This window comes from Henckelia pumila, chromosome 3 (assembly GCF_033568475.1).
Source record: "Henckelia pumila isolate YLH828 chromosome 3, ASM3356847v2, whole genome shotgun sequence".
Classification (NCBI taxonomy): domain Eukaryota; kingdom Viridiplantae; phylum Streptophyta; class Magnoliopsida; order Lamiales; family Gesneriaceae; genus Henckelia; species Henckelia pumila.
In genome coordinates, this window is record NC_133122.1 from 177,109,436 (window position 1) to 177,127,708 (window position 18,273).

Sequence of the window (18,273 nt, forward strand, 5' to 3'; positions counted from 1 at the left end):
TTAAAATTTAAATCTGGGAAAATCGTCAAAAGAATTTTTATTATTATATATTTTTTAAAAATAATAATAATAATAAAGAAAGAAGAAGGCCATCTTTGCATGTAAATGTAGAACTCTGACACGAATACGCTGTTTTATTCAACTACTTTTTAACCCTTTAAAATTCATGTAATTATGTGTACTCCCTACTTTCCTGGGTCGTGATCAGATTTTTGTGGGATTTTCTCTATTGATTGATGAATGATTTTTGCACTCACTTCTTTGCTGGGTCCAGACTAGAGACATGTATATGAATATATTTGCACTGAGAATTCAGGTATAGAGGTAGAAATTTGAGTGATTAATGGCTGTAAGAAATTTGGAGAAGATGGCATCAATAGATGCCCAGCTGAGGCTTTTGGTTCCTGGGAAAGTGTCCGAGGATGATAAGCTCGTTGAGTATGATGCATTGCTTTTGGATCGGTTTCTTGACATTCTTCAGGATTTGCATGGAGTGGATCTTAGAGAAACGGTGCGAAATGAATTTAATTTTAGGGGATTTTTTGTTTTATTGTGATAGTTAAAAATTGATCTTGATTTTAGAGCAAGATCATTGATTTTGGTGTGTACCCAAGTTGAGATTAATGTGCAAGAATTGAATTTGATCTTTTGGAAGAGATTTTTGTAGTAAAGAATGGGCATTTGATTTGGTTCTGATCAGTATGATGGTAATTTCAAGACAAGTTGAATTTTGAAATTTTGGGTTTTACTTTTAGTTTTGAGAATGAATCTTTATGGTGGACTGGAACTATGTAAAAATTATAGTACATGTATATGCTATGATTCTTGAAAAAATGAGTGGGGTAGTGTCTTTCATTTCTGTCATTTCTTGTAGGTTCAAGAATGTTATGAACTTTCTGCTGAGTATGAAAGCAAGCGTGATCCTAAAAAGTTGGAAGAGCTTGGGAATGTGTTGACAAGTTTGGATCCCGGGGACTCGATTGTTACTGCGAAGGCTTTCTCGCACATGCTTAACTTGGCCAACTTGGCTGAGGAGGTTCAGATTGCTTATCGTCGACGGAACAAGCTGAAAAAGGGCGATTATACTGACGAGAGCTCTGCAACTACCGAATCGGACATCGAAGAGACTCTCAAGAGACTTGTGGTTGATTTAAAAAAATCCCCGCAACAAGTTTTTGATGCATTAAAGAATCAGACTGTGGATCTGGTCTTCACTGCTCATCCTACTCAGGCTATCCGAAGATCGTTGCTTCAGAAGCATGGAAGGCCGGTTCTCTAAGTATTTTTTTTTTGGATCGTGCATTTTCATCGAGAAGGAGACTATTTGTTTGGTGTTTTAATATATATATTGCCTAGTAAAGTGCCTTTTACTTGATTAATTCTTCAATGCTCGCCCGCTAATGGATCGCCACTTTTCAGGATTCGGAATTGCTTGGCCCAGTTGTATGACGAAGACATTACGCCTGATGATAAACAGGAGCTTGATGAGGCGTTACAGAGGGAGGTATGTTAATGCTCATCATCATATATGCTGACGATGATTATGTGTTTGCGGGATTGAATACTAATGCATTGACATGAGATAAGAGATCACATTGATGGAACTACTATTTAATTTCACATTATTGAATTTGAAAATGGATGATTCTATGCTAGCTTTTCGAGGTGATTGATATTCATGAATGAGTGAAATTAGAACATGAGACAAAAGAATGTGTTGTTCGAAAGGATTTCGTGGAAATTTCCTGTTTCTCATTTGTCACCATGGGAAAATTTATCATAATGTCATCAATAGAAATAACAGTTCAAAAAAACTTGGAAATGCAAGGGCTTGGCTTGGTATAATATAGTAGTTCATTATCCTAACAAGTTTGAGAACCATTTTCCATTTTCCCATTCGTAGATACTTCTTTTCTTTTGGACTAAATTTAACATCAGTATCATTTTTTTTTTTTTTTTTTGCTTAAAAAAAATCTCTTGCATCAGATTCAAGCTGCTTTCAGAACTGATGAAATCCGAAGGACTCCCCCTGCTCCCCAAGATGAAATGAGGGCAGGGATGAGTTACTTCCATGAAACAATCTGGAAAGGTGTACCAAAGTTTTTGCGTCGTGTTGATACCGCACTTAAGAATATAGGAATCAAAGAGCGTGTTCCATACAATGCCCCTCTAATTCAATTTTCTTCTTGGATGGGTGGAGACCGTGATGGTATTTCACTTTTCCTTGACAAAACGCACATTCATTGATTTAGTTCTCAAACTACCGATGTTTGATAGTTTCGGCAATTGTGAAACTTACATCCTTGAATTTTTCTTTTTTTTTCTTCCAATACAAATGCTTACAACAGTTGCTCGATATTATTTAATGTTAACGATTACAAGAGATTGCCATTTTCTTCAGTTCTTGAGAAACATATATACCTGTCCTTGTTAAATTAACGCTTCTATATTTGTTTAATCAATGGCAGGCAACCCGAGGGTAACTCCTGAGGTCACCAGGCACGTTTGCCTATTGGCCAGAATGATGGCAGCTAACTTGTACTTTTCTCAAATTGAGGATCTAATGTTTGAAGTAATCACATAACAATTATCTGTATATATTATGGATTTCTTCTTATTCGAGTGTTAAGCCTTGTCACATGTTTGTGATTGTGATTTTTTTCTAACTCCTTTATGTTTTCTAGTTGTCCATGTGGCGTTGCAACGATGAGCTTCGTGTTCGAGCAGATGAACTCCACAGATATTCAAGGAGACATGCGAAATATTTTATAGGTAACCTGTTACAATGACGTATTTTCAAATATGTTATCTTTATCTTCTATCAACCTGATTTCTTTCTATGAATATATTTCATCACAATTTCTATAATCAAAATATGAACAACTTGCGTTCTATTACATAATCTAGGTGTTTACAACCATATGCAACCCATCAACCAATCTTTCCAAATGTTAAAGAGTGTCAGTTTTCCTTGTCATGCAGAGTTTTGGAAGATAATCTCACCGAACGAACCTTATCGTGTCATTCTTGGTGATGTAAGGGATAAACTCTATCAGACACGTGAACGCTCCCGGCATTTGTTGGCTCAAGGAACATCTGACATCCCAGAGGATTCGACATACACCAATGTTGCGCAGGTTTTCTTTCATTTTCATGGTCGTCATTTGAAGTTGAGGTCCCACTCTAAATTCTATGATGAAGTGATAATTTTTCCTCCTGTCACAAAGTAAAGAATACTCTCTGTGTCTGTTGCTTTCAAGTAGTTGCTTGCTTTTGTACGTTTTCTTGGTGCTCCCCAATTCCTGATGGTGCAACTGAAATATTAGATATTCTATATGGGGTTATTTAGATATTGTACTGAATAAAGTTTTAAATATTACGCAGTTCTTAGAGCCTCTTGAGCTCTGTTACAGATCGCTTTGTGCTTGTGGCGATCGTCCAATAGCTGATGGGAGTCTGCTAGATTTTCTGAGGCAGGTTTCAACCTTTGGTCTTTGCCTTGTGAGGCTCGACATAAGGCAAGAGTCGGACAGGCACACCGATGTTTTAGATGCCATTACCAAGCACTTGGATATGGGTTCATACAAAGATTGGTCGGAAGAACGTCGACAAGAATGGCTTCTGTCTGAACTCAGCGGCAAGCGGCCCTTATTTGGACAAGATCTTCAAAAGACCGAAGAGATGTCTGATGTTTTGAACACATTCCATGTCTTGGCAGAACTCCCATCAGACTGCTTTGGCGCATACATCATTTCAATGGCTACGGCCCCATCTGATGTGTTGGCTGTCGAGCTTCTGCAACGTGAATGCCATGTGAAACAGCCACTAAGAGTTGTTCCACTTTTTGAGAGATTAGCTGATCTAGAGGCTGCTCCTGCTGCTGTAGCACGTCTTTTCTCAGTTGATTGGTACAAAAACCGGATCAATGGCAAGCAGGAAGTCATGATTGGGTATTCAGACTCTGGCAAAGACGCTGGTCGGCTATCTGCTGCATGGCAATTGTACAAGACCCAAGAGGAGCTTATTAAAGTTGCCAAAAAATATGGTGTGAAGCTGACGATGTTCCATGGTCGAGGAGGAACCGTTGGAAGAGGAGGAGGTCCCACTCACCTTGCTATCTTGTCTCAACCACCAGACACGGTAAATGGATCTCTTCGTGTCACGATTCAGGGAGAAGTCATTGAGCAATCATTTGGGGAGGAGCACTTGTGCTTCAGAACGCTCCAACGCTTCACAGCTGCCACACTCGAACACGGAATGCATCCCCCAGTCTCACCCAAACCAGAGTGGCGGGCGCTTCTGGACGAAATCGCTGTTGTTGCCACAGAAGAGTACCGGTCAATTGTCTTCAAAGAACCCTGTTTTGTCGAATATTTTCGCCTTGTGAGTTGCAACATTTGTATTTACCTTTGTCACTTCCTTAATATTTGTATTGTGAATAATTTTTGGAATATTTATGTAAACAAACTATAATAGGCCACTCCAGAACTAGAGTACGGTAGAATGAACATCGGCAGCCGTCCATCAAAACGGAAACCCAGTGGAGGCATTGAATCTCTAAGAGCTATTCCATGGATCTTTGCATGGACACAGACCAGATTTCATCTCCCAGTTTGGCTAGGATTCGGGGCGGCATTCAAATACACCATACAAAAGGACATCAAGAACCTGAAAATGCTGCAAGAAATGTACAACAAATGGCCTTTCTTTCGAGTCACAATCGATTTAGTCGAGATGGTTTTCGCCAAGGGTGACCCTGGTATTGCTGCACTCTACGATCAACTCCTGGTTTCAAAAGACCTGTGGTCGTTTGGCCAGCATTTGAGGTCCAACTATGAGGAGACCAAGTCCCTTCTTCTCCAGGTAATTTTTCAAGTCCTTCGATATAATTACTTAAAATTGTATGAACAGATCTAGACCATGAGTTCACATTTCACATTTGAATCATTCAATCCTACCATGTCCTTGTTTATCTCGTTCTCAGATTGTTGGACACAAGGATCTTCTGGAAGGCGACCCGTACTTGAAGCAATACCTTCGTTTACGTGATTCCTACATTACAACATTGAATGTCACCCAAGTTTACACTCTGAAACGGACTCGAGATCCAAACTATCATGTAAAGTTGAGGCCTCACATTTCCAAAGAGTACATGGAATCCAAACCAGCCGACGAACTCGTGAAACTGAATCCGACTAGTGAGTACGCTCCTGGATTGGAGGATACCCTCATTTTAACGATGAAGGGCATTGCTGCTGGACTGCAGAACACAGGCTAATCAACACCTGGATTGGAGGATACCCTCATTTTAACGATGAAAGGTATTGCTGCTGGACTGCAGAGCACAGGCTAATCAACAACGCGTCGCGTTTTTTTCTAGAAAAATACTTGATTTATGTATCTTCGAGATTTCTCCATTCATCATATTGACTTTTGACATCTTAATGCAGAAGATTCTATCATGTTTTAGTTAACTTCATCTTGTAATTCTTTACATTAATATTATGAATAATGTTGAATTCTCTCTTTATTTATTTTCAGTTTCATGGTTATGGTTGTTTCGTAGCTTGCATGCATGGGAACAGCAATTTCGATTCGAAAAACTGGCTTGTATTCACTCTATAAGAATTGCCATACATCTCAAGAATTAACAAGTATCTCCTACCATCTATTTTTCTATACCAAAAATCCATACTCCTGTGAAAAAACTATGTACCTGGGAATCAATGGCTACTTAACATCGTATAACAAAACCGTTGAGGTACAACAGATCGTGTACTGGATACTATTTCACCATTTGCATGGTTCGAGGAAACTGTCCAGAAAAATTATAACAGTTTCTTGAATTTGGCTGGAGCCTAGAAGCAGTTAAGAGACGTACTCATCTTCATCAGATGGTATAGTTGAGCTTTTCGAGCAAATATCTTTACGGTGCAGTTCTAACATCTTCTTCTCAGGTTCACAGAGTCCTATGAATCACAAAATTGAAATCATAAAAACCAATAATATGTGCTAGATCACTAATTTATGAAAAATGAGTCACATTGTTGATAATGGGAAACCGGAAATTTTAAAGTTTTGAAAATAAAAATACCAGAATACAACTCTTATAAGCTACTTGGGTAGAAAACTGAATTTTAGTAAGCATAAATAACATAAGAAATGAATTGTTTTATACATGTCTCGTAAACATATAGTTGGTTGATCTAAAATACCAGAAAGACATACCCGAACACTTTGGAATATCCCACACAGCAATAGAAGAGGGTGTACACTCCGCTTGGCATAGCTTCTTATTATCCTCGTGATGGACATTCATGGCAAGCATCCATGAACCGATGGTAACATCCTCGTTGCTAAACATCCGGAAACTAACAGCAGGCAGAACTAAATAAATTTAGCAGAAGTTCACAGCGATAAAGTAACAGGGAGACAAATATCATTGAGAAATATTTGGTGTAGCCAGATAGATTTTCTAAGAAATATTCTTTATGAAGCTTCAAAGGTTTATTTAGCATTCCTTGATGGAGAAAAGATTCATCCAATATAACATCATATTTAAGATATGAGTTCACGAAGCACCAAACTTTAACATTTTACTTTCAACTGTAGATCTGCGTATATAAAGAGAACTACTATGCAACAGTCGCATCATGAAGGAATTTAGAGAACTGTATCAATGGCGGTTGCAAGATAAAACACAAATAGCAATCATTTCAAGCTGCTTGTTCTTTTCAAACATGAACTAGAATCGTAAAAAAGAAACAATCTTCGGTTGAGCTAAAATAAAAATACACCAGAAAACTATGAGATTGCAATATCACAGCCAACTAAAATAGACATCTGAAGAAGCTAGGAATTCATAAAAGGAGATCGGAAGAACTAGCCTGTTATTTCTCAAGGCAACCAAGCTTGAGACCACATCTGCAGAAAGGGCGTAAATTGGACCATAAGCATGAAGAAAATACTCTGTCCCGAGCAAACGTGACAGAGGTTCATACCTGTTCAAATCAAAGAGATCGAATCACCTCACGCTAATAAAAAAGTAACAATCATTTCAATGTCTATACATAATGAAGTAGTTAGTTGTTAGGTAGATATATCTAAATTAACAAGTTCGGTTAACTCGTTGAATGGTGAATCACAGACTCACAGCAGATTGCATATAGTTGTATATGTAATAATAATGTTAAGGAACCAACCATTTTAATTTTGGATCGGTGAACACTGGACCTTTCTTCATGCATCCAAGGTAAGTTTGCGAATGGGGACGCTCTTTAGCCAAGAGCAAGGAAAGCCGATCTGCTCATGAATAAAAAGCACGGCTAAATGTTTTTTTAAACAAAGTCGAAAGGACATCTAAACAAACAAACACATCCATGAACACAAAGCTACTTTCGACTTCTTAAATCTGTTCACCTGGTCGTAAATATATGTCATCATCAGCTTTGACGTAGAACTCAGAATCATAAAGAGCATAGGCAGCTTTGAAGAAAGCTAAACTGTAAACACAAAAGCGTGAGTAAAACCACAGAGAAAAAGCTGCACTAGTAGTCATATACAATGCGCCAGAACTAACGTTTTGTACGGGAGCTTACTATACTCCTCTTCAGTATCTAGAAGCAGGAAATCATCGTATTCTGCTATTTCTTTCTGAAGCTCTGCCATCTTTAATTTATCACTGGTTCTACCAATTATGAATCTAAATGCCAAACCAGTACTTTCTTCCAACCTGCCACAGAATATAGTGTAAGAAAATTTCAATTCGCCCATGCATAAAATAGAGAAAAACGAGAAAAAAGGGGGAAAATACAAATGATACACGCCAATTCTAATTCAAAATTGAGGATTCCCATGGAACAGTGGGAATACTAGGGGGAAAAAAAATTGGACAAACATCTTTTCCAAATAACAGTGCACATCAACCAGATATTCAAATCTTATGCTACACTTGTTGATGCATACACTAACAATTGAACCGACATATCTTGAACTTTAGATAGATGTTCACCACATATTTACTACATGAATTGCAAAAATATATGGACCGATCGACAAGAACATGGCCGCCCTATCTCTCTGTTCTTATAGGCCATAGAAAAACACAGATCATGATTAATAGATGCATCAAGCAATATTGTAATCCTTCCTCTGGCGAAAACTTCGAAGAAAACACAGCAATCAATCAAAAACATGCCACAATAACAAGAAAGAGCAGAAAAAGGAAAATTCTTTTTTTCATTTTCAGATCACATCAACAATCAAATTACGTGCAGGCAATGTACAGACACACCAGAATGTGAACTAAATAAACAAATGAATGAAAGTGAATACCGCTTGAGCGACTGATGATCGGACGGAAACCAAGTCTGGCGCAAGGCCCGGCGCCGGCCTGCAGATCCAAATCCGGTTTGAATACCAACAAATCCCATCACTTTATGACGCTTTTGGCCTTCTTCCGGAACGCCACCATTATTTGTACTACCACTGGAATGCTTATCCCATTTCACGTACACTGATAGAGGCTTACGAAATTCACATTCATACCCCAGACCCCGCCGCCAGATCGCGAGAAACCCGAAAACAAAACACGAAATCCCGATTAGCGAACAGATGATCAGAGCCGTCGATCTGCGGCTGTAAGAAGACGGGCGTGCATGGAACAATTTTTGCGAGGATGGCATATCTCACAAGAAACAAGTCTTGGAAAATTGAATCAACAAACATAAACCCAAAAGCACTTAACAAAAAAAACAAAAAAGAAGAAGAAGAAGAGCTTCGAAGTTTGAATTTTGGATCGAAATTTGGCTTCTTCTTCCCCCTGTATATCGAGGAACTTATGTGGGTATGCGGAAACAGGAGCAAGAACTTGGATTCCCAGCAGTTGTGGAGTCGCAAATCAGTAGCCGTGGATCGAAGAAACACTCCACAAATTATCGGAGCGTATTTTGAGAGAGGGAGACAAGATTGTCGCGAGGAATCGTGATCAGTTGAATGTAACACGAAATCTTCAATAAATATGTTTTGGTAAGAAGCCCCGGAAAGGCGGAAACAGCCGATGTTGAGGGAGGCGGTTTAGTTGTTGGGCTTTTTTTAGTGATAAAACTACTTTGATTACATCTTTGAAAACGTTTTCAATGTTTTACAATTGACAAAAAAAAAATTAAATTGTTTTTGTATTAGATTTTTATAAAATATTTTTTAAAAAAATTCTTGATAAGTGTTTTAAAAAAACAAGTGTGGAGTGGTCAATGAGCCCTTAGCTCTCAATGGCTAAAATTCGATTCTCGCTGATTGCGGGTAGTTTTTTAAATTTATTTATGTTGATTTAAGTAGTTTTTTTGGCCTGACATAAGCAAATTTCGGATCAATGCTCAAGTCTCGTCGGTTGTGCGGGCAGTTTCATTACATCGTTGTAATTTATTACTTGTAATCTTGTACTTGTATTCTCAAAAAAAAAAAAAACAGGTGAGGATTGTTTTTTTTAAAAAAAATCTTTTTTAAGAAGAAAAACGCAAAACAAAACTGTATCAAATGTGTCATAGATCAGGTCATGGAGTAAAATGGGTTATTCCACTCCCAAATCTCTCGACCCATAAGCCATAACCCTGAAACTCCTCTCTCATTTTTCTCTTCTATAGTAGTTGGAATTTTCAATATATCGTAGAGATCTCCAAAATAAGTTTGTAATTGAAATGCGATAGAAGAACTCATTGAGAACAAAATCAGAATCATACTCTCAAGCTTTGTCGTGTGCTTTGAAATCACTCTCTTGTTCCGAAAATATTTTCTTTGGTAGGCATAGTATGTAGAGAAGTCCGGTTGATTGGTTGTGTGTTTGTGTGGGTTCCATTTCAGTAGATTTTTACGTGGGGATGTCATGCATTAGTAGAGATGTCAGAATGAGTTAGTTCTGTCGAGTTGTCCCATCCCGTCATATAAAATAGGTGGATTGGATTGGTAATTTTTCAACTCAACTAAAAGGTGAGTCGGCCCGTCTCGTCCTGCCTAATGGTGAGTTGTGGTGGGTTGCATATTGGCCCGTCAAAATCCGTCAAATTACACGTAAACCAGCTGGGTTGGTCCGTATGTCATCTAATATAGGTGGGTTGGGTTTGTGTTTTTTCAACTCACCTAAAAGGTGGGCCGACCCCGCCCAACCACCTGCCCGGTCTAATTGTGGGTTGTGACGAGTTGTGGGTCAACCCGCTCCGCTTGCCCATTTTGACATATATATATATATATATATATATATATATTAGTTGTGCTACTATGTTATTCACTTAGGTACCGTTTGGAGTTAATGATAACATAAATAATATATAGATAAGTAATATATTATAATAAAAAATAAATAAGAAATGATAGTTAATATAGTATTTGATTTGATTGATAGATTATAGTATATTTGATTTGATTGATTAAATTTTATGTAAAAATAGTAAATTATCATTTTGACATTTTAATAATTAATAAAATATGAATATTATTATTTATTAAGGGTAATGTAGTAATTTAAATTCAATGATTTGATTGATGCAGGATAAATAATTAATGATTTGATTGATGTAAGATAAGTAATTAATGGATGATAAATAATATGACAAAAGAACGTGAGAGTGAGATGTGATAAGATAAGTTATACATAGATTAATAATATGGCAAACCAAACGGTAACTTATTTGATGAAATTTCAATGAATAATCGTGCTTGATAAAATATTATATCTTAATGTGCTGCTTATCTGATTAGTTTGATCTGTATGTTATTATATTAATGAAAATTTATTTAGGCCCCGTTTGGTTTCAAAAATTAGGTCAAAAAAACATTTTTTTAAGTGCTTTTCAGTTAACAAGGTGTTTGGTTTACCAAAAAAGTGCTTAAATAAGCACTTTTTAAAGTCAAAATTAGAGCTTTTTCAAAAGCCAAAAATTATAGCTTAAAAAAAGTATTTTTTTTAAAAAAAATGTCTACCAAATCCAAACGGGGCCTTACTGTATATCCAAAAAAGCAATTTTGTGCATCATAAAAAAAAAGTTATTATCTATTCTTCTATAGTCTATTTAAATTTAGTATAGCCATTATCTCATCTACTTTATTCAAAGTGATTATATAAGTAATGATTTATTTAGAATTTGTCATTAAAATTTTTTATGATAAGTATATAGATATAATGTCAATCACAATCCTCTCTTACACTTCTAAGTGTTTTTTTTTAGTCATTCCACCTACATGTTTAAGTTATGTAAATAAATATGTTATATAATATACTGCTCAAATTACCAATTAATCTCTCTTTCACTTCTTACCTTTATTATAATATAAAAATTATCTGGTATTTATAGAAATATTAAAATATAATGAAAAAATTGTTACTTCGAGTAAATTTTATTTTAATTAAAAACTATACTTTTTTTCTTTTCATATATTTAAACTCATATATATATATATATATATTATATACATGTATTATTAATAATGGAAACTTTAAAATATTGATTAAACAAAATAAATAATTAACATTGATATTTGAATTCAAACGGGACAAAATAATTATAGTATAAGAATTAATATTTAGTATTTATGAAAATTTTGAGATATAATAAAAATTAAATAATTTAATATACACGTATACGCATTCATTATTTATAATAAAAAACTGAAAACATTGATTAAAATTTAAGATAAATTAGTTTTTTATAACTAAACCGACTTTTATGGTAATTAAACCTTGTTGGGATCGAAAACGTATGTAGAGGGGAGCGAATATACACTTTAAAATATTTTGAGTTACAGTAGCTCGTTCTTAAAATGTTCAAAAACGAACCGAGCACCGAGAGATTATATTGAGTTTGGTTACAAAATCAAGTGGAAGACACTCAACATAATTCTCTAAAAACAGAGTAAGAATTTTGGAAATCATTTGAAAATGATGCAAGTTAAGATAATAAAAATATTATGATTGAAGCATTTTTATCAAATACTTTGTATGCAAGATTTTGGTATTTTAGAAAACACATAAAATGCTTCAAAAAACTATTAAAAAACAGTAGCACTATGTAAATGTGATAAATAAAAACACATGAATTTGTTTATGGAAGTTCAAAGGCAACATCCTTCTACATCTCCACTTCTTCCGTTGTCGGAAGGATTTCACTAGAAGACTTTGATTTTACAAATCTTTGTAATAACCCACTCCAAAATTAGGACTTACTCGTCGCCTAAATCAAAACTCCTATTATCTCTCTACTATGATTGGGACAACAAATCTCACAACCAAATACAAAGATTACACATTCTTTAATGTCTTTATGAAAAGACTCTCACTCAACTATTATATGAAGTACATATCTCTTTTGTGTGAGTGAACTCTCTTAAAATGATGTATTCTTCAATGCTTGAACATCGAAGAGTATTCTACAAATTTTATTTGATGTGGAGGATTTAACTTTGAAAGATCTTCTCTCTTCTTGTTCTTCGCATCTCACTTTCTTGGGTTTGTTCTCATTCTAGCTTATTTTTATTGTATAATCTACCCATGCTTTGAATCACCATGAAAAGTTCTTGTTTGATCTTCAAGATGTTGTATTTATAGCCTCCATATTCATATAGCCGTTAGATACAAGAATATGACCATTGGAAAAAGTTGTGTACTGTTTCTGTCAACAAAACAATCATATTGCGTTTCTGGATAGTTGCTTGTTGGTTGATAAAAAAAATAGTTGAGAGGACCAGGTGACAACACCAGGTGAAAACACCTCGACCGGTTGAGAGACTAGGTGATATCATCTCGACCGATTGAGAGACTAGGTGAGAACACCTCGACTAGTTGAGTAAGTGATGTCTGATCCGGTGTTTATAGATCTTGATACATTGATTTCTGGGCAAGTGATGAGCATAAAAATTGTAGCCCTTTGTCTTGGCTTTTCAACTAATTAAGAATCACTCCATTCGGAGTTCATATGAGAAAGTTATGCTCGAAATACCAGACATACTCAAACATAGTTGAGTGAGCTTCATCGGTCGAGAGCCTCACTAGGTGAGAAGATGTTGACAGGTCATGTGAATATAAATCTTGATACGTTGATTTCTGGGTAAAGTGATGAGCATAAAAGATTTAGTCCTCTATCTTAGATTTCCATGGAATTAAGAATCACTCAATTTAGAGTTTGTATGAGAGAGATATGCTCGAAATACCAGACTGTGTATAATCTTGAGTTTTATCATCAACTTGTGCAAAACCAGAAACTTCCATGCAATTTATAAGAATCATAGGCTCCGAGTCAGACTTTGACTTGTGAAGAGGATTTGTAGATCATGTTCTTAGCTTTTTAAAGCATACTTAATCGTTCAATTTGGATGACGAAACCGAGAGATATGAGCATTAAACCAGAGATGGTCTATCAATCTATTTGCTGCAATTTCGTCCAGCTCTATCTAGAGATGATGGTTTACCTAGCAAACATCCGAATTGGTTCTCATGATCTGCAATATGACTTGTATATTTTTTTAGTTGACTGTACAACAGTTTGACGCATAGTCATTTGCAGGGACAGACAAGTCATATGGGCAAAAGTGGGCTCTTGCCTAGCAGATTTTGTTCATTTTTCTTTACCATGTTAAGCCCACTTATATTATTATATTTATTGTAAAGTTTTTCTAACCTGCAGATTTTTTTAATGCACTCAATTTGGGCCTTAGCTATAAATCATGGCCCACTTAGTTATTTAGTATATATATAATATATAATGCATATCAGTATACGATAACTACAGAACATAAGAGATTGAGAATCGAGATTCTGAATTTTTTATTCGTCCGTCTCGGTCTGGCGTCAACAAACCTAGTGTCCCACGACCACCAATCAGTAATCACGATTGACGACCCCACTCCACTAATTAGTATCAAAACTTCCAACAATTTGGGTAATGAGTTTTATACTGTCATATTTTTCTTTTATTATTATTATTATGTAAAATATGAGGTACTGCATTAACTATTAAAGTGTAATGATTCTGAACAAGTTCGTTTTTCAAGTTTATATGTTTTCTGGATCAAATTAGTCAATTTTACTTTAGATATATTTTTTAGTTCAAAATTTATTCAAATATATTATTTATTGTTTATTATTCAATTTTTGTTAAAAAATTATTAGAACCAATTGTATACATGTGAAAAAGTTAGTCTAGAAAATCGAGATTGTGATTTAATTAGTTTTACCATCCATTGTTTGTTAATTGTTATATATAATATTATATCAATTATGTTATTTAGTATAAATTTAATTCTGTTTATGTAGAGGATTAAGGACCAATCAAGTAGTTCAAATTTTGCTCACAGACTACAACTTGCTTTGGTTGTAGTATCTAAAGAAGTGCATGATGTGTAGCGTTTCTTTTCAACTCTAAGCACAATTGTTAATTTTGTTAGTGCTTCTAGTAAACGTCATTTTCAGTTAAAATCAATTCGAGAAGCTGAAGTTATTGATTTGATAGCATCAGGGGAATTTGAGACTGGTACTGGAGCTAATCAAGGTTGTTCTTTTCAACGAGCTAGAGCTACTCGTTGGAGCTCACATTTTAACTCTGTTCGGAGATTGAACAATAATATTCATGGTGAGGCTAAAGGTTTGTGTTTGAATATAAAATCATTTGAGTTTGTATTCATCTTATTTTTTATGCGTGAAGTTTTTGGAGTATCAGATATGTTGCGTCAAAAATTGCAAAAAGACAACATCGATATTTTGAGTGCCATGGATTTAGTCAGTACTACTAAGTTGGTTCTTCAACAGATCCGAAATGATAGATGGGAAAGTTTTATTTTGAATGTGATAGAGTTTTGTGAATATAATGATGTTGATGTGCCTCATTTGGAGAACCGTTATATGAAAGGTACAAAGCGTTCATGTCAGTAGAAGAATGATATAATAGTACAATATCACTATCATTTTCATATCTTCAATGTTGTATAGATTTTCAGTTGATGGAACTGAATGATAGATTTTCGGAGATAACGATGGAACTTCTTACTCTTAGTAATGCATTGAATCCTGTAGATGGGTTCAAATCATTTTATCCCTCTGCTGTTTGTTCTCTAGTTGATAAGTTTTATCATAAAGATTTTACTAAAGAAGAAAGAGAAGATTTGGAGAGACAACTAGACCACCATAAGTTTGATGTGCCTCATCATGAACGATTTCAGAAACTTGACTCGCTTCCTCACTTGTGTCAAACATTGGTTGCAACCAGTAAGTCACACATCTACCCCTTAATTGACAAATTGATTCGATTGGTGTTGACCCTTTCGATTTCTACAGCAACTACAGAGTGAGCTTTTTCGGGGATGAAACTCATCAAGACGTTACTTCGTAATAAAATGGCTAACGAGTTCTTAACCAATACCATGGTTATCTTTATTAAAAGAGAGATTGCTACTACTATTGATACTGAGTTTGTTATTGACAAATTTGATATATATTTTGAAGAATCGCAAGTTGCGACTCAAGTAAAATTTTGTTATATATATTTTTATTGTATGATCTTCATATTTTTCATTTTCATCTTTAATGTTAATTTAATATGTCGTATATTTTGTATGATTATAAGTTCGGTTGAAATGAAATTTCGCCCACCAGAACAAAAGTATCTGGCTACGTCCCTGGTCATTTGGATCACCGAGCTATGAGATATACTTGTTCATCTCGCCAAAAATTCATCTTAGTTGAATTCGAGTTCAATATCTCAAAACTTCCAAAATGTGTTCTATGACTTCTATCAACTATACACTTGAGTAATATGTTAGAAACACAATACCAAGTTTTAGTATAATCAAAATCAAAATTGCTTGCATTTTCAAATCCAACAAACTTATAATATAATATAGCATTTTCAAATTTTTATTAAATTTTTTTAAATCAAAACTCTTGTGAAAAAATAAATCCTCAAACATCAGATTATATATTTTTTACATTGAAATATTCTTTAAAAAATAAATAATTAAACATTAATATTTGAATTCAAACGCGACAATTAATTACAATATGTGTATATATATGTGTGTGTGTGTGTTGGGGGTGGGGGATGTTAAAGCGTGATACATTTATACTAACTGACTTGGTCCGTCAATATGACATCAATGTCAAATTATATATTCAGCCTTAAAAAATACACATTCTCCTATTGATAAGGGACAAAATGATCGATATCAAATTATATTTTTCTAGCATCTCCTATTTAAAATTTAAATGAACAAATTATCAACTTCTTTCCACTTTATATATTTATTTATTTACAACATTTCTCAATTTTGTACGTATATTTTTATTATGTTGCACATGCACCATGTATACATCGATAACTAGTAAGAATTAAATGAAATTTTTTAGATATAATAAAAATTAAATTATTCTATATACACGTATATATATTCTTACTATTCATAATAAAAAAGTGAAAACATCGATTAAAATCTAAGATAATTTTTTTTAACTAAACTAACTTTCATGGTAATTAAACTTATAATATAATATTAAAGAACTATGTGATTATGGGTATATAATTTTAAATTTTTTTATTAAAATCTTTTAAATTAAAACTTTTGTGAGAAATAAATCCTCATACATCAAATTTCAGTTTTTTTAAGTATAACAATAGCATTAAAGTAACAATTTTTTTTAAAATTTTTAATATTCCACAAATACTAGATATTTTTATATTTTAATGAATTTAAGAAGTGAAATTGATATTAATTGGTAATTTGATTAATAGATTATATAACATATTTATTTACCTGATTTAAATATGTATGATGAAGTATAAGAGATGATTGCAATTGATATAGTGCAAATCTCAATTAGCTAATCTATATCTATATAGATATATATCAATTGTAATTAATATTGTCGACCCAATGATTGATTAAAGGGAAAACTGCCAATCAATTTTTTTAATGACTTAAGATGTTTGAGCCCAAAGAAATAGGAACAAAAGTTGGTCAATCACGGTCTTCGATTTCTCTGTCAACATTTTCTTGGACTAACTTCTCGCACTAGGTTTACTCACTGTGATTTACCCAACTAGCGTAATTTATAGTTTATTGTTAGATCGGGAGTTTAGCTAGTACAATTGAAAGGTGGTAGTTGCGGATTTCCAAGTCATTTTTTTAAAAAACGGTTGGCCAATAATTTTTTTTTTCTTGTAAAAAAAAAATTTACCTTCTCAAATGTTTTTTTTTAGACAAATCCTTCTCAAATGTTTGAGCCCAAAGAAATAGGAACAAAAGTTGAAAGCTGATCAACAGGCTCACCCCAATGAAGAATGGTGGTCATTTCTATGGAGTCTCGCAATTCTTCCCAAAGTTCGGAGTTTTTGATGGAGAGTTGCTCATGACTGTAATGCATCAAATTTGAATTTGGCCCGACATCATGTTCCGGTTAGTGTAAATTGTTCACTTTGCAATTTCCCTTATGATACAACATGTCATGCTCTATTCTATTGTTGTGCTAGTAAGCATCTTTGGAATCATACACTTTATTCGTGAGGGGTAATGGGAGTGTACTTTGGATTTTTGTGGTTGGTTGAAAGAAAAGCTAAACGAGGAGTTTGAGGAATTTGCAGTCTACACTTGGGCTGTTTGAAAATCTAAGCAAGAGTTTGTACATGGAAATCGACGGGGAAAGATATCAGAAGACTTTGGGGTGGAGCTCTGTTCTACTTACTGATTTTCGCAAATTCAAATATCTTGATAGGAAGAATGTGGTGATTGCAGGGGCGAGGAGAGATAGGAAGTGGGTTGCGCCGCCTCATAATGCTTTTAAACTTAACACATATGCTACTATCAATTCTCACTTAAATCGTGCTAGTGTAGGGGGTTTATTGCGAGATTGTCAAGGGCGTTTACTGTTGGCTTTTGGCAAACAAATTACTCAACCATTGTCAGTAGTGCATGGAGAGCTATTGGCGATCAAGGAGGGAGTTAAGCTTCTATATGAAATGGGGTTCATAAATGTGCATATTGAATCGGATTCCTTATTGGCAGTGCAAGCAGTCACTACCAATCAAAAAAATCTTGGCTATGTGGGAGATTGTGCTCAAGAGATAACTTCACTGTTGAAGGAGCCTATAATCGCGGGGATTAGTCATATCAACTGAGTTGCTAATAGTGTGGCTCATCATTTTGCTCATTTTGCTTTTTCTTCCCACTTACCTTTTACTTGGGTAAATGGTGAATTCTCGTTTTGGTTGGGTCGTCTTGTAATGAATGATTATTCTCAAT

At 34.6% G+C, this 18,273-nt stretch overlaps 4 protein-coding genes across 4 annotated transcripts; 3 read left to right on the plus strand and 1 right to left on the minus strand.

Moving 5' to 3' along the window:
- Positions 1 to 229: 229 nt before the first annotated feature.
- Positions 230 to 5,429, plus strand: LOC140887546 (phosphoenolpyruvate carboxylase-like). Its single transcript, XM_073294845.1, has 10 exons — positions 230 to 511; positions 875 to 1,266; positions 1,420 to 1,504; positions 1,987 to 2,209; positions 2,469 to 2,572; positions 2,685 to 2,772; positions 2,983 to 3,137; positions 3,385 to 4,383; positions 4,477 to 4,863; positions 4,985 to 5,429. Exons 1-10 carry the CDS (start codon positions 344 to 346, stop codon positions 5,276 to 5,278), a joined length of 2,895 nt encoding a protein of 964 aa, XP_073150946.1. The 5' UTR covers positions 230 to 343; the 3' UTR covers positions 5,279 to 5,429.
- Positions 5,430 to 5,609: 180 nt separating this feature from the next.
- Positions 5,610 to 9,070, minus strand: LOC140891459 (probable beta-1,3-galactosyltransferase 14). Its single transcript, XM_073299952.1, has 7 exons — positions 8,335 to 9,070; positions 7,580 to 7,732; positions 7,420 to 7,502; positions 7,203 to 7,302; positions 6,888 to 7,001; positions 6,229 to 6,371; positions 5,610 to 5,969 (listed from the first exon to the last, which is right to left on the minus strand). Exons 1-7 carry the CDS (start codon positions 8,682 to 8,684, stop codon positions 5,869 to 5,871), a joined length of 1,044 nt encoding a protein of 347 aa, XP_073156053.1. The 5' UTR covers positions 8,685 to 9,070; the 3' UTR covers positions 5,610 to 5,868.
- A 4,909-nt stretch (positions 9,071 to 13,979) lies between these two features.
- Positions 13,980 to 15,330, plus strand: LOC140890028 (uncharacterized). Its single transcript, XM_073297777.1, has 4 exons — positions 13,980 to 13,984; positions 14,431 to 14,627; positions 14,688 to 14,891; positions 14,972 to 15,330. The coding sequence occupies exons 1-4, from the start codon at positions 13,980 to 13,982 to the stop codon at positions 15,328 to 15,330; spliced, it is 765 nt and encodes a 254-aa protein (XP_073153878.1).
- A 2,327-nt stretch (positions 15,331 to 17,657) lies between these two features.
- LOC140890029 (uncharacterized) lies at positions 17,658 to 18,149 on the plus strand. The gene has a single exon (XM_073297779.1). The coding sequence runs from the start codon at positions 17,658 to 17,660 to the stop codon at positions 18,147 to 18,149; it is 492 nt and encodes a 163-aa protein (XP_073153880.1).
- Positions 18,150 to 18,273: the final 124 nt, after the last annotated feature.